This window comes from Anas platyrhynchos, chromosome 14 (assembly GCF_047663525.1).
Source record: "Anas platyrhynchos isolate ZD024472 breed Pekin duck chromosome 14, IASCAAS_PekinDuck_T2T, whole genome shotgun sequence".
In the NCBI taxonomy this organism is placed as follows: domain Eukaryota; kingdom Metazoa; phylum Chordata; class Aves; order Anseriformes; family Anatidae; genus Anas; species Anas platyrhynchos.
In genome coordinates this window covers 20,222,041-20,238,076 of record NC_092600.1, presented here as the reverse complement: position 1 = coordinate 20,238,076, position 16,036 = coordinate 20,222,041, and the positions used below count along the sequence as shown (strand labels likewise).

At 45.8% G+C, this 16,036-nt stretch overlaps 1 protein-coding gene across 5 annotated transcripts in view; it reads left to right on the top strand.

The window, feature by feature from the left end:
* The window catches only part of HTR4 (5-hydroxytryptamine receptor 4), a 135,342-nt gene that overhangs the window by 36,806 nt on the left and 82,500 nt on the right, over positions 1–16,036 (top strand). For all 5 annotated transcript variants that reach the window (XR_003499460.3, XM_027465094.3, XM_072044648.1 and 2 more), the window contains exon 2: positions 4,973–5,054. Coding sequence is in view for 4 of the 5 variants with exons in the window: in XM_027465094.3 (XP_027320895.1) it covers positions 5,029–5,054 (26 nt within the window). In the remaining variant the exon portion in view is untranslated. The remainder of the gene's footprint in view (positions 1–4,972; positions 5,055–16,036) is intronic.

Below are 16,036 nucleotides of genomic sequence, written 5' to 3'. Positions count from 1 at the left end.
GCCTGTGTAGAAGCTAGGCACCAGGTTTGTGTGAGCAACGATACCCAGTGCCCCACTCCAATGGAAGTTGGGTGTTTGTCTTCATAAAAATGAGCAGCTCCGACCTGCTGCAAGCACGTGCACAGCTCCATGTGCCAGTGATCGCTGTGGCACAACAACAGCAGAGATGCTGTTTTGTGCTGTATGGACCATATCTATGATGGGCTGGATGGCATGAGGGCTGTGATAGGAGGTCATTATCTTTCTGAGGCAGAGGACAGCTTCCTAATTGAGTATGAGTAATCACTTCAATAACAAAGATTAGCACCAGGCCCTCTATGTGAGGCAGATACATGTATATTTACAGAATAAGTCTTTGGGAGATTTTGTATTATATGGTATTGACATCATTTATAATGATCCAATTATAATAAGTCTCACCACCGTGGTGTCGTGGAGAAAGGCAGAAGAAAAGGAACATCCAATTTTAAAGTCCATTATGGAAAAACTGACAAAAGCTAAATAATGTCATTGTTTTGGGGTCCTTTCATTATGTGTTCATTATATGCTTCAACTTAAGGGGGGAGGTGAAAGTCCAGGGCTCGGTACTGGGGCCAGTCCTCTTTAATATCTTTATCGCTGATCTGGATGAGGGGATTGAGTGCACCCTCAGTAAGTTCGCAGATGATACCTAGTTAGGTGCATGTGTCGATCTGCTCGAGGGTAGGAAGGCTCTGCAGGAGGATCTGGATAGGCTGCACCGATGGGCTGAGGTCAACTGCATGAAGTTCAACAAGGCCAAGTGCCGGGTCCTGCACCTGGGGCGCAATAACCCCAAGCAGAGCTACAGGCTGGGACATGAGTGGTTGGAGAGCTGCCAGGCAGAGAAGGACCTGGGAGTGATGGTGGACAGTCGGCTGAATATGAGCCAGCAGTGTGCTCAGGTGGCCAAGAAGGCCAACGGCATCCTGGTTTGTATCAGAAGCAGTGTGGCCAGCAGGGCTAGGGAGGTGATCGTCCCCCTGTACTCAGCTCTGGTGAGGCTGCACCTCGAGTACTGTGTTCAGTTTTGGGCCCCTCGCTACAAGAAGGACATCGAGGTGCTTGAGCGGGTCCAGAGAAGGGCGATGAAGCTGGTGAGGGGCCTGGAGAACCAGTCCTACGAGGAGTGGCTGAGGGAGCTGGGCTTGTTCAGCCTGGAGAAGAGGAGGCTCAGGGGTGACCTTATTGCTCTCTACAGGTACCTTAAAGGAGGCTGTAGTGAGGTGGGGGTTGGCCTGTTCTCCCACGTGCCTGGTGACAGGACGAGGGGGAATGGGCTAAAGTTGCACCAGGGGAGTTTTAGGTTGGATGTTAGGAAAAACGTCTTTACTAAGAGGGTTGTCAGACATTGGAACAGGCTGCCCAGGGAAGTGGTGGAGTCACCATCCCTGGAAGTCTGTAAAAGACGTTTAGATGTAGAGCTTAGGGATATGGTTTAGTGGAGGACTGTTAGCGTTAGGTCAGAGGTTGGACTCGATGATCTTGAGGTCTCTTCCAACCCAGACAATTCTGTGATTCTGTGATTCTGTACTTACAGCCTCTGAAATATGGCAGGTCTGTCCAGTGCAATGGTGGGGTGCTCCAGATCCTGGAGGCAGCATAATGCCTAGTGTCCCAAATGCTCCTTGGTTCTACAGGGGAGAAGATAATGTGTTTGTGGTGTGGAAAGGAAGTTACAAATTATAAGTTTTTTTTAAGGGCTGTAAGTTTTAGGAATACGTAAACAATTACAATAAAATAATAAATGTTATTTGAGGTGAAATGCAAGAAATATGGTCACTGACTGTAACACAGTATATGTCATAGCTGCTAGAAGTGCACACAACCACAAAGTGATACACAGGTGGTTATTTTTATACAAAAGTCTGAGTTGATAAAAGTCCTTAAGGCCTTCATTTTTTCGTATTTTGTAACAAAAAAAAATATTTCTATTGTACAAGAAAACACAAAGAAGGAAAGAAAATATTAATGGGAGCCAAAACCACTTTGATATATCCGTCTCCTACAAGTTGTGACTGAAGGACCAGTAACTCTGGTGCCTACACAAAAAACTGTGTTTTGATGAACTGGTAAGAACAGTCAGAATTGCCCACCTATGGTGCAATAGTGGCCTTTGCTTGCTTTGGAAAGTTTCTCAAGAGACCTCTTAAATCCTAACACTGCAGGGAGCACAGTGGACAGGGATAGTGCAGACAGGTGACATTTTTTCTTCTCTTATTCCTACCCTCTGATCTTGTGACTCCCACACAGACATCTTTCCATTGTAATTCAGAACTGTACATCTGGTCGGATCCTCCTTGTGGAATGTCCGTGCTATCTCAATGCAAAGATCAATTTAATATCTTATGTCCAGGGTCTGCTTGTACCCTGCTCTGAGTCATTGCAGTGGGGTTCAGTCAACCTCTTCGTGCCTCAGTCTCCTCCAGGGTAAACCAGGCAGGTGACGTGTTTTTGAAGGCTGGTGTAAGGCTGAATTGAGCAGTGTTTGCAAGCTGTTGGCAGGCAGCAGAGGTGGGTCAAGATTTCCTGTGTTTTGACTACCATTTATTGAGTGTTTTGTTTGTTTAAAATTTATCCATTCTGAATTGACGAGACAGGGGAGGAAGGGCTCCTGTTTGGATTTGAAATGAAACACCATATCAGGCCCATTCTTATGCATTTCCCTCTGAATTAATTTCAATTAATTCAACTCATATTCCAAATGAGTAATTTCAACTTAGTGGTTCCGTATGCCTCTTTGTAGATTAAATAATTAGTTCTTTTTTTTTTTTTTTTTTTTTTTCCATTAGTTTGAGATCAGAGAACATTGGTTGCATTTTTACATCCCCAAAGACCATCTTCCAGGATATTCTTCCTGTGTCTTTGACAGGCAGCTGTCCCAGCAGTCTGCAAGGCATTATATTCCATGGAAAAACTCCAGAGAAGGAGGAGAGGAGGGGGTATTATTTCCCCTCCGGATTAAAATTGGAGGTAATTTCTTAGGGATGCAGAGGTGACTTGATGAGAAATGTTAGACTTCCACTCCATTTTGCAAATATAAGTGTGTAAGTTGTCTTTATATATTTTACTCAAGATAGAACACCCTCTTGAGTAAGTTTTGTTGGCAAAACTGTGCATAGACTATACCTACTGAAGTGCTAATTATGGTAAATGCTGAACCAGGCCTGGATTGTGGGTGTTCATTTGCACAGTGAACCTGGCATCGCATTCAGGAAGTCTGACTCAGTATTACTACAATCTTTTCTTTGAATCTAAGTAATCACAAGACATTATTTCCATTTGAGTTGTTATTAGTAGGACTATGGTGGTGGCATTATCTTGGCTCTCTAGAGAAGCAATGCAAGGGGCAATCAGCAGTCAGAAATGCTCAAACATATCACACATTTTTTCCACTGATGTTTCCATGGCAAACACCACACACTTGTTATTTGGATGGTATATTCATTTATTTGGACTCAGGATAGATTTTTGATAGAATTAAAACTCCCATTAATATTTATATCAGTGTTACTGTGAGTAAGCACGCTTATTTTAACTTGAGCTGCAAATCAGTTAGTTCCTTGTAATTACAGTACTGCTGTTAAGTATTCAAAGGCTATACAATAGTGTCACGGGAAACCTATTTTAATTTGGTGGTAAGTCAATGTTTTAATTTCACAAAAAAAAAAAAAAACAAAACTAAACTAATTTACCAAGCATCCTAGCTTGTCTTTTCCCAGCCAGGTTTTGCAAGCCCTCTTCAACTGATTGTATTTAAACACCTTGTTGTGTCTTTGAAAGTTTGGAAGTTATCATGAGAAGTCTTAGGTCCAGTGCAGCTTATAAGTGTGTATCTCATCATGTGTCACTTTGAATGAAAGTGCATGTATGAACATAGGCTGGAAGAGGTTATTTATATCACAGTGCAGCTTCTTGGTCTCACCAGCATTGCAATATACCATATTTTCATCAACTTCATTAAAGGTTTGTCTTGTAGAACAAGTCTCAAGAGTGGTGCATATATTTTTGATTTATGATGCTTGCTTGCATTTATTTCTAGAATTAAGACTATTTTAACTCTGTAAGTCTTTAAAAAATATATATATTTATATGAATCCCCTTGAGGTCATTGGGATTTTCACTTGCAGGAAGACAGGATATGTTGGTCATTGGTATTTTTGTGTGTGCCCTTTCCATGCCAGCACCTGAAGCTAACTGGGTACAGCATAGTATGCTGTGTGTACTGGTATAAGAAAGCCTTTGGGAGCACATTGAGCATCTCCTGTGTGTCCTCTGGCTGAGCTCTGCAGGGTCAGGTCCATGCTCACCGTGCTCGTCCAGCTGTGTTCTGCCTCATACTGAGCTAGGTTCAGGATCAAGACAGGACATGGTGCTGTTCAGCAGCTCAGGAATCTTCTCACATGCTGCAGAGCCTATGGGGAAGGAGTCAACGCAGGGAATGCAAAACCACATTTCCCTCAAGCACCAGCTAGGTAAGACCACTAAAACCTTAACTGTGTTGAGTATGTCACACTTAGATAACCATGGAGTGGATTAAAGATTCATCTGAGCTTCCAGCTGAATACCTGTCTTCCGTTGTAAAAACAGAAATGTTACTTTCAGCAGAGCCAGTGTTCCGGTTGACCCCGAAGCCCTCTGTTAGCCCTAGGTTCTGTGTGGATGGGTGGTGTATGCACAGCCCAGAGGGCTGCCTGTCATGTCAGCTTGGCTTCCTGCCTCCAGGCATGCGCGTCAGAGCTGTGGAATACAAATACATCCAGGCAGACAACAGAAAGTTTTTACGATAGCTCTTTGCAATTGTATGGTTTTATTTTGACATGTGCTTAACCTCTATCAAGAGGAGCCAGGCCAGAGGGGTAAAATGCAGTGTATGGGTGTCTTCACTGGAGTAAGTGTGCACCCATGAAATTCTTCAACTTATAACTGTCCTTTCTAACTCTCTCCGCTGCAGGACAAGGTCTCTTCCATGGACATTGAACGCCCAGCTACCTGTGCCTATTGCCTGTGATGGAAGAACTTGATGTTAATGTGAGGTAGGATGAACTGCATGGCTCCTGTACTGTGTCTCCAGCTGGTGAGCTGCAGGGGCCATGGCCATGCAGTGTGTTCACAAAGCTGTGGGGTGTTCATTTCTATTTGCCTGTAGGTTAAGGTATCTGCTTGTGCAGCAGTGCCTGCTTTGGGGTTTCCTGGAGCTTCTGTGAGCATTGCTTTTTTATTTGTGTAAATGTAAGATATGGCTTAGTTCCTTGCAATAGGACAGATGAGACCCCATCAAAGACCAGTCATAAGCCCATCTGTGTCTCTTGAAAGTGTGTTCCCAGGGTTTTTTTTGTTTGTTTTGTGTGTGTGTGTGTGTAATTCTGTAAAAATTTGCAACCTGCTCTCTCCCTTCTTATACTGGTGCAAGCAAAAAATGATGTCATATGTCAATTCAAATCCCTGGGCACACTACTGGTATCAACAAGGGACAAATTTTGGTACAGATCACTTTGATCTTGGAAAAGTGATGCCAACATAAAGTGTTCAAGAGGCCTGGATCCTGCTTGCAGCTGTCCTCAGGCTGTGGGGCTGGCACTGGCTCTGCCATAGGTACAACCTGCAGGGTCTTTCTGCAGGACTAGGATTTGTCCCTTTTTGTCTTGGCCTTTTGACTGGCCCAGCAGCCACTGATGTTGAACTACATGGAGAGCTGAAGGAAGCCCCACCAAGCCCGCTTTACACAAGGACGTGAAGCATCTGACCAAACTCAGGCTGCTGGCCCAGACATCAGAGGAAGCAATGTTCTAGTAGCAGCGAGGGGTGTATGTTTCCATAGAGAGATCTCTTAAACTTCTGTAGGGAATATCTTTTTGATGTCTCAGGTTTTTAATTCCAGGAGTAATTCTTCACCTTCCCCTGCCTGAACACTCAGGTGACAAGTGCTTGTAGAAAATGGCACTGATAGAAATGTAAGCACTCCGATCTTCCAGAAAACTATTCCCTAATGAGTTACTGAGGACAGATCAGAAGGAAACAGTAAAGAAGAAGGGGAAACAAACAGTGTCTTGCCCCTCAAGGAGATCCTGTTATCACAGCCTTCTAGCTCCTGGGCTTGAGGTAGGGACATGCCGCTCTTCAAGCAGTGTCCCACTCTCTCCAGTTGCATGCACAGAGGGAGATGATGCATCCTTAAAGATGACTTCTTAATAGGGCTCCTCAGAGCATTATGCTACCAAAGAGAACATCTCTGGTCTTGATTCACCTACTCAAGCATCAGGAAAGTCACCAGTAACTCGGGTTGCTGCTTTAATGCACACTTAGCAGGACACATTTATAAGCTTGTAATCAGTGCCGAGAGGTAATATGTTTTGCCTAATGAAATTTGTCTTGACTCTCTAATACCAGAAGCATAGTTAAATGTGAAGGCTACTGTAGTTTCTCTGTAAAGGGAATAAAGGTGCTGACACCAGACAATTTTCCCTGCAATCTTTTCCTTCCACTAAAGACTGTATGATAAAAATTATATTTCTGACAATGAAAAAAAATATCCCCCAATATACACTTAATCATTCATGGAAGTAAAATCTTCTATTTCTTCTTTCTTAGAAGGGGCACAGTGAAACAGGCTCAGCCAGTGCGTGGGCACATGCTGGCTACATCAGAAGGGAAGTGACCTTATCTTATCCCTCTATCATATTCTTTTCAGTAATGTGCTATTTGCCGCTGGTGGAAGCAGACGCTGGGTAGGTCTGACCCAGCATACACATTGAAGCTATCTGCTAGAGTTTTGTAGTTCACTTTTTATAGGAATCAATAGATCATTATCCTTCTCATCCAATTTTTAAATTTTACTTTGTCCTATCAGCACTACTCCTGGCCCAGGCCAGGGTGTGAGGGAAGGACTGCAAGGCTGTGGACACTCTCCTGGCCCTGCCCATGGACAGGATGTGATGGTGTCTGTGTGTCCATTCACCCCTCAATCATGCTGTGGCTGCATGAGCCCCCTGGCTCTTGGACCTGTACCAACACAGCAACCACCTGCAGTGGTCTTCTGTGAAGCTCTAAATAAAATCCCACTCCCAGACAAGATCGTTAAAAGTAACATGAAGTCATAAACATTACAAATTTGAAAATTTAAGCTGATGTTTTCCAATACTTTGCAGCATTCATGCCTCTTTGCAGGTGAATTAGTCCTTTGGTCTGTGCTGGGGCAAGCTGCAGCTTGTGTGGAGTGTGCTCCTTCAATAACAACAACAATAAATGAAGCTGGTTCCTATCAAAATTAGGCTTTCTGAGCATCTTTCCTCTTCCTGGCTGCAATAGTTCCAAATGTGCAGAATAGCCTGCATGCCATGGAAGTGCCTGGGAGGACAGGGGGTTCGGCCCTTCCCCTCTCTGCTGGGGGCTCCACTTTGGTCAGATTGCTGCCAAAAATGCCCTTTGCACAGGCCCAGGAAAAGGTTTTTGAGAATCAGTCCATCTAAAAGATGCTTTCTACTTAGAAAGTGCTGGTGCACCCAGCTGATTTGGTCTTACCCTGGCAGAGCAGTGGAAACATCAGAGCAGGAAATTCTCATTGGTAAAATATTTCATCTGACATTGTGTTTAGATGTTAAAAAGCAGCATAAGACATTTCTGGGAATCTGATGAATGAAAATCCATAGGAATTCAAAAGCTCTTTTGAATAAATACTGATTCACCATTCCCTAGCTCTTTTGATGAAACACTGGTCAGACCTCACTTTCGTTATATTTCAGGAATGTTTTTATTCCTTTGTTCCAGGTGGCTGTGATTGAGCTATACAGGTACAGTCTTTCATTTTGGTTGCACACACAGGCTTCTTCTATGAGTATGATTTTATTGACTCCACACTTTTCCAGACTATGAATTTTTAGCTTTGAGCACTTTGCCTGTTGGCTACCAGTAAGTAGCTGATGTTTCTCTCCTTTATCTGCCCTGATTTGGGCTTTTTTTTTTTTTTTTTCTGAGATGTGAAATTCTCAATGTTTTCTTTTGAAGTCAGGGGTTTCCATGCATTGTTTTCCAGTGCTGCACAAAGCTGCATGGTGAGCCCCAGGGGTGGGAGTGCTCAGTTCCCGCTCGCTCACTCTGTGGGGCTCAGAGATGCTCCCATGGAAAGTCCTCAGGCAAAGGGAAGCAAAGCTCGGGGAAACAGGAGGTGCTTTGACAATGTGGAGTCAACAGTGGGATTGATGGAGAGATGGACGGGCTGTATTTGTTTGGAGCTGAGCCCTGCAGAAACGCATGCTGCTCTTCAGTTCAGAGCAATGTGCCTGCAGCTGTCCTGCTCTGGCCAGCTGGGCTGGCCATGGTGCAGGGCTCGTCCTCCTGCCCTCAGGTGGTTTTGGTGAGGTCCCCAGAGGACTCCAGGCCTCCCAGTGAGGAAGGACTTTACTGTCTGAAGCATTGCAGGCAGATTCAACTTTGCAAGTCTTTCGTTTACATGGAAAAAATTGGTTATGTACTATACAAAGGCTGCAGTGTGAGGTTAGAGACACATTCCTGGAAATTACAGACAGCCTGCTTTGGGACTTGTATTTATCACAGCTGAGGGGGGTGGCGGACCTCATTTTCTTTAATACTAGAGCTGAAAAATAAATGCCCTTGCAAGTATTTCCTATTTATATTTTATAGGATTTTTCAATTTCTTGTAACTTGGTGATTGTTATTGCACACATTTATTATATGCACTGGGTTAATGAGATGCTGTCAAGTGGTTAAAATGAAAACCCAAACCCTTGAATGGGCTATAGTATGAGAAAAAAAAAAAAAAAAAAGCTTTTCTCTTTATTCCCTTCTTTTCAAGCAAATATATAAAAATATTTGTCAGACATGTTTATCAACAAGTGTACAACAGTCCTTTGCCCTGTCCAGCTCCAGCCAGCAGGCACCCAAGGCACACCATAGGCTGTTTGCTGCCAAGGAGCAGGAGCCCCCACAAATGCCTTCACCGCTACCCTCAATGGCAAAAGCCTCTTCTACCATCTGGAGGTTATGACACCACTTTGCATTTTCTTTGCCAGACCTGATGCAAGGGGCTGCTTGGAAATGCTCCACTGACATCCTGAAAACTGTTGGCTTAAGTTTTTAAAAAGAGCTTTTGGCACAGGCAGGCCCCAGAGTAGTTTATAGGAGTGCAGCAGATAGGGAAGTTACAGCTGATGACCAGGAGTAATCTGAACACTTTTCAAAGGACACGAACTGATTTTCACCTCTTGGCTATTTCCACTGGACAAGCACTCTATTTCTGCTAGGATTTTAATCCATGAGGCTGTGCTCGGGACTTGTAGAGCTGGGCTGTCTTCCAGTTCTTCTGCCAAACTTTGTGACCTTGGGCAAATCTTCCAGCCTGCCTGAGCACCCCCACTGTGCCCAGTGGAGTCCCATATGGGCTCCAGCACCACAGCCCTGTGGCTTCCCAGCAGGGGAGGCACAGAGGAAGGGCTGGGGGGCATTCACTGCCCAGCTGTGGATCTGCCGGTTCTTCTCACCCTCTTGGGCAACCAGGGAAAGTCCCTGCTGTTGGGTACGTGTGAGCATGGTCAGAGCTGTTCTGTCTACTGCATGCTGAGTAATAGTGAAGTACACCTCAGGTGTCAGGCAAGGGCTGCTATGCTCCTGAGAAATAAGCTTTTGGAAAAAAAAAATGCTAGAAAGTTCAGTGCAAACAAATAGTTTTTATATAAGCCTTTTTATTGTAGCTGTTGGTGAAAGTAGACTTCCTTTCCTAAATTAACTATGGAGAAACAATGTATTATTTCAGTTTGTCACAACAGTAATTGCTTTTTATTTTGAAGCTGAGCCCCCAAAACAACTGAATTTTAGATTGATGTTTATTGCTTCTGAACTTGGCTTTATCAGTTTTAGTTCTCTGTTTGCTGAAGGTATTTTTGTGGCTTGAAATACTCTGAAAAGTGCAGAGCCCTCCAGCAGAACTGTGTGAGGTTCATTAATCTTGTCTTGACTTTGAGAAATGAGAAGCAAGGTGAGAGAAGAAGGAATCAAATTGGTTGAATTAGTTGTTTGGAACCAAAGAAAACATTCCATTATTTAACCTAGCTGCTGCTCCCAAAGTCCTTGTACAGAGGGACAGCAGAAGCCAGGTATTTTTAACAGTAGCTGAACTCTGTGATGATCCGTGCTGATGAACTCGAGCAAGTCCCCATCCTGGAGCCTTCCAGTGCTGGTCAGAGGGTGCCCAAAATCCCCTTGGTCCCCTGCTGCCCTTGCTTAGGGCACCGGCAGCAATGCAGGTTGGGACGGGCAGAAGTCAGAGCCCGAGGTGGCTGTCCAGGGCAGCTGGGGCTGTGCTGAGAGGCTGGAACAAAATGAGCATCTCCCTTAATGGATGTAGGGAATGGGAAGGTTTTAGAGAAGTTTGTGTGCTGTCTGAGCGCCTTGTCGGTGGGAATTCATGGAAAGCAGAATGTTTAGGATTCCTCAGGAAGGTTGCAATGTGTTTATTCCTATATATACACAAGATCTCCTCGAAACCTTTCCAGCTTCTACACTTTGAGTCATTAAATCATTGTTTATCTCAGCCCTCTGGTCACAGTTCTGTTTAGGTGAAAAATACCAGGCTAAATAGGCCAGGATCAGCTTAGAGCACTTCCTTTCCTCGCCCCCTTTCTAAGGGAATATCATCTCTAATCCCTCTGTAATACCCACTGCATCCATCCAGAAAGGTATTTGCTCATGCTCTTCTGTGGGGACAGACATTCTGACTGAGCAGACTTGTACAGAGCCCTCTCTTCCCTGCCTGCGTCCCCCAAAAAGAGTCGGTGTGATCAGTGGAGCGCAAAAGTGACAGCTGAAGGTTTTCATCCTGTGACATACATGTGATACAGCGCCCTATTCCACTTGCTACACTGGTGTGGATTAGATCACATTTTCTCCTAAGGATATGGCAGGCAGAACAAAATGCCAGAAAAAAAGGCAAAGTAAAACCTGCAGATGAGGCAAAACTGAACTTTTTTGATTTACATCAGTTTTAGATATGATGACGTATGCTATGCTATTGAATTAAATGGCCCATCCTATAAGCAGCCATTTGAAAGAAGGGCACTTTTGGGGTTTTGTAGGCTAAAAAAATTTGTAGGCTAAAAGAACTTTTACTAAAAGTTCTCAGTAGCCAAAAAAGCTCTGCAAAAAGTTCTGTGCCGAATCCCCCACACAACCCAGGCACTGCTCAGCAAGGACGATAGCTGTTAGCAGCCTGGGTACTTTCTTTATTGAACACTTTTTTCCTCAGTTTCTAGGGAAACACTTTATAGCACTGTATTTATCAGAACGTCTTTCCAAACACCTCCGCCAACACTTAATTAATGGAATTTTTAAGTATGGCTCCAGCTTCTGCAAATCAATAGCATGTTCCCAGGCAGCAGCTGTGGAGCAAGGAGATGAATCTGCTCTGTGAGGTTTGTCAGAGGGTGCAGAGGGGCTGTGCACCATGTCTGCATGTGCTGAGCCCCCCGAAAGAGGAAAGGCTGTAATGCACGGCTGTGATGTTACTTTGTTCTGTTGTGAGGGTGCCCTGAGGAATATGCACAGATTAAAGTACCCTTGACAAAGAGATGGGATGTAAAAATTAACTTTTTGGTGCCTTTCAGCACAGTCTTTCTTTAGCTTCAGCATCCATGTGCATGGTGGCAACCGGTGGGGATTTGGAGGAGAGTGTAGAGGGCAGCTCAACAGTCCCAAAACCTGGGATCTCCTAAAGCAGTCCTGGCTCTAGGGGTTGCAAAGACAGGCAGTTGCTCTAGGAAGCTGCAGATTGCCGACAGCAGGAGGATGGCCGTGACCTTGCTGCTGTTTTTTGCCCACAAAAAGGCAGGCAGGCAGTACTGCCTGGGGCCAGGACTCTCTCCTTGTGTTTTCAGGCCTGGCCCTCACCGTTAGGCTGGCAAAGCTCCATTTGTCTCCATCTCTGGGTGTTCTAGAGCCAGCCATGGCTGGAGGCTGTGAGCAACGAACCTGGGATAGGAGGACAGGTGTCTGGAGAGGGGCTGCTGCCAACCCCGGGCTGTGCGGGAGGTGCTGGGCCACAGCCTGTGATATTGGCGGGGCTGTGTGTCACTGTAACAGGGCTGTGCGTCAAAACTAAGCAAACCTGTAGGCAGAAAGTGAATGGCTTTTACTCGCCACTCAGTTAAAATTCCCTTTGGTTTTATGGAAAAGTGCCAGAAGACTGTCCTGATGTCCCGGGTAGACATCTCCTCTGGGATGCGGCTTTGGGAATTAGAGCTGCGGTGAGCTGGTACCAGTTCCAGATCCCTGCTGTGGTAATGTGTGCGGCTGCAGGAGCCCTCTGTCACTTTATGAAGAGCATTTATAGTATCTCAGATATGAAAGATGCCATATCATAGAATCATAGAATCATAGAATATCCTGAGTTGGAAGGGACCCTTAAGGATCATCAAGTCCAACTCTTGACACCGCACAGGTCTACCCAAGTTCAGACCATGTGACTAAGTGCACAGTCCAATCTCTTCTTAAATTCAGTCAGGCTCGGTGCAGTGACCACTTCCCTGGGGAGCCTGTTCCAGTGTGCAACCACTCTCTCTGTGAAGAACCCCTTCCTGATGTCCAGCCTAAACTTCCCCTGCCTCAGCTTAACCCCGTTCCCGCGGGTCCTGTCGCTGGTGTTAATGGAGAAAAGGTCTCCTGCCTCTCGACACCCCCTTACGAGGAAGTTGTAGACTGCGATGAGGTCTCCCCTCAGCCTCCTCTTCTCCAGGCTGAACAGGCCCAGTGCCCTCAGCCGTTCCTTGTACGTCTTCCCCTCCAGGCCTTTCACCATCTTCGTAGCCCTCCTCTGGACACTCTCCAACAGTTTCATGTCCTTTTTATACTGTGGTGCCCAGAACTGCACACAGTACTCGAGGTGAGGCCGCACCAGCGCAGAGTAGAGCGGGACAATCACCTCCCTCGACCTACTAGCGATGCCGTGCTTGATGCACCCCAGGACACGGTTGGCCCTCCTGGCTGCCAGGGCACACTGCCGGCTCATATTCAACTTGTTGTCTACCACGACCCCCAGATCCCTCTCTTCTAGGCTGCTCTCCAGCGTCTCATCGCCCAGTCTGTACGTGCAGCCAGGGTTTCCCCGTCCCAGGTGCAGGACCCGGCACTTGCTCTTATTGAACTTCATGCAGTTGGCGATCGCCCAGCTCTCCAACCTATCCAGATCCCTCTGCAAGGCCTTTCCACCCTCAACAGAGTCCACAATTCCTCCAAGTTTGGTGTCATCAGCAAACTTGCTCAAAATGCCTTCTATTCCTACATCCAGATCGTTTATAAAAATATTGAAAAGTACCGGCCCTAAAATGGAGCCTTGAGGGACCCCACTGGTGACCGCCCGCCAGCCTGACGCAGCCCCATTCACCATAACCCTTTGGGCCCTGCCCGTTAGCCAATTGCTCACCCATCGTATGATGTTTTTATTTAGCTGTATGCTGGACATTTTGTCCAGTAGGATCCTATGGGAAACCGTGTCAAAAGCCTTGCTGAAGTCCAAAAAAATCACATCAGCTGGTTTACCTTGGTCTACCATACGGGTGATCTTATCATAAAAGGAAATCAGGTTAGTTAGGCAGGACCTACCCTTCACAAACCCATGCTGGCTGGGACCAATGACTGCTTTGTCCCCCAGGTGCGCCTCAATACGTTCGAGAACCATCTTCTCCATGATTTTACCAGGCACTGACGTGAGACTGACAGGCCTGTAATTGCTAGGGTCTTCTTTCTGACCCTTCTTGAAAATCGGCACAACATTTGCCAGCTTCCAGTCTACCGGGACCTCTCCAGACTCCCAGGATCGTTGAAAAATAATTGAGAGAGGTTCCGCGATGACGTCCGCCAGCTCCTTCAGCACCCGGGGATGAATCCCATCCGGACCCATGGACTTGTAGGGATCCAGGTGGAGTAGCAGATCCTGCACACGTTCAGGGTCGGTTGGGAGTTTGTCATCCCCACCGTCCCGGTCCTCCAGCTCGGGGCACCCTGGGTCCCGAAGCCCATCATCGGCATTGAAGACAGAGGCAAAGAAGGCGTTAAGCGTCTCTGCTTTGCCTATGTCATCGTCTGTGAGAAGACCTTCCCTGTCAAGGAGCGGCCCTATGTATTCTTTAGTTCTCCTTTTTCCATTCACATATCTAAAAAAACCCTTTTTATTTTCTCTCACAGACACAGCCAGCTTCAACTCTAGGTGTGCTTTAGCCACACGAATTTTCTTCCTACAGACACGAGCAGCATCCCTGTATTCTTTCCATGTCACCTGTCATTCTTTCCATATCAAACACATTTATTTCTATTTTCGTGGCTTAAGGCCTTAAGTTAAGGCCTGCTATGGGTTGGGATAAATGTTGATAGACTATCACCTTGGAGCAGAGTGCATCTCCTGGGCAGATAAGAACTGTACTCCAACTCTTACCTAGTGCAGCCTTTCCGCTGTTTGGTTTGCTCTTATTGTGGTGATAAATACACAGCACATTCATTGTTCCCTGGCCTGGCAAACAGTCATAGACCTGAACCTCCATCACCATCTGAGCTGTTAACCTAGGACTTGCTGTCACCTCTCCTCTGCCTTCCCAAAGGCAGAACACGATGAAATGAAGCTGTTCTCTGAGCACAAGTTTTGGCATCTGATGGACAAGAATATAGGGAGCTGAAGTTTTCAGGGAGCATTGAGCTGTTTCAGGGTGAATCCAGTGCAGGGCAGGTTTAAAAAAACACTAAAATCAGAGCTGGGGGAATGCCAAAAAATGTATGAAGGCAAAGGGTTCCTCCTCATCCGATGGGGAGATAAAGTGCTGTAAGGCTGTGAACACCTGGGGCATGTATGCAAAAGGACTTGCAAAGAGGCACATTCAGCTCTTGCACTTTTATGGTGTCCCTGAACATGACATGGGGTAGGAATTAAATGTTCCTTCCAACCTGAACCACTGTGTGATTCTGTGATTTTGTCCCTCACTACAACCCAAGTAACTGGAGTCCAAACTGCTCCATGTCTGAGCACAGGAACGGGATGTGAAGGGTCTGCCTGTTACAGGTGGCTTCTTGCAGTTGATCCAGCTCTGCTCTCCTTGCAGTTGGTTGAAGCTTAGCATGACCTCATGTAACTCAAGTCCTTCCCAGGATGTGGTGCCTTGATCAGTAATTTGATCTGTGTGCCAGATGCCCTTATTCTTCCTGTCTGAAGAATGGTAAATGTGGAAAGATAAAAATAAGTAAGATGCCCTTGCAGAAAAGCCCTTAGGAACAATCTCAGCACTCGCCTGCGGTGCTGGGGACAGGAGCCAGGTTTCCAGCTCTGTGCTAGAATACCGATGATAAATAAATCAGCAGCTGACCTTCTTACTGCACTTTAGCATGGCTGTAATCTCATGGAGAAATAAAGGAGAAAGAAGAGGGCTCTGCTTGCTGCTGCTGAGGGATGGGATGGGGTAGACAGGGCACTTTCAAATAGTTGGTTATCCATCTGTTGATGGGTCAGAGTGCAGGAAGGCGAGGGAACCAAGCAGGTCCTTTCCCCTCCCTGGGCGCAGGAGCTTGTGCCAGCATGAGAGCAGTGGGAGCATGTCACGGCTGTTTTCCAGTCCTGTCTCTTCTAGGGAGTTTGTCTGTCCAGGGTGGACAGATCTTCCTCACTTTTCCAGAGCCTCCAATGTGTTAATGCACCCAGTATCCACTTGTTCATTTGCTGTGTGAGTTTCACAGTCTTCTCTCCCCATGGGAATACTGGGTCACTGCTCCAGCATGGCACCAGATAGATGTAAAAGCATACTTCAGTGATTATAGCATTGGGCAAGAGAGTGTCCTGATAACTGAGTTATTTTTAAAAATCAGTTGCAGCAGTCCAATGTGTGTAAACAGATTACTCACTGCATCCACAGTTCCTTTGCCTAATCTAGAAAATCATCCAAGCTCCCAGATGGTTTATGGAGCTCCAGTGATGGTTTTCTATCTCCTTATCTTCAGATTTGTATCTATTTATATTTTTTTTTCCAACTTT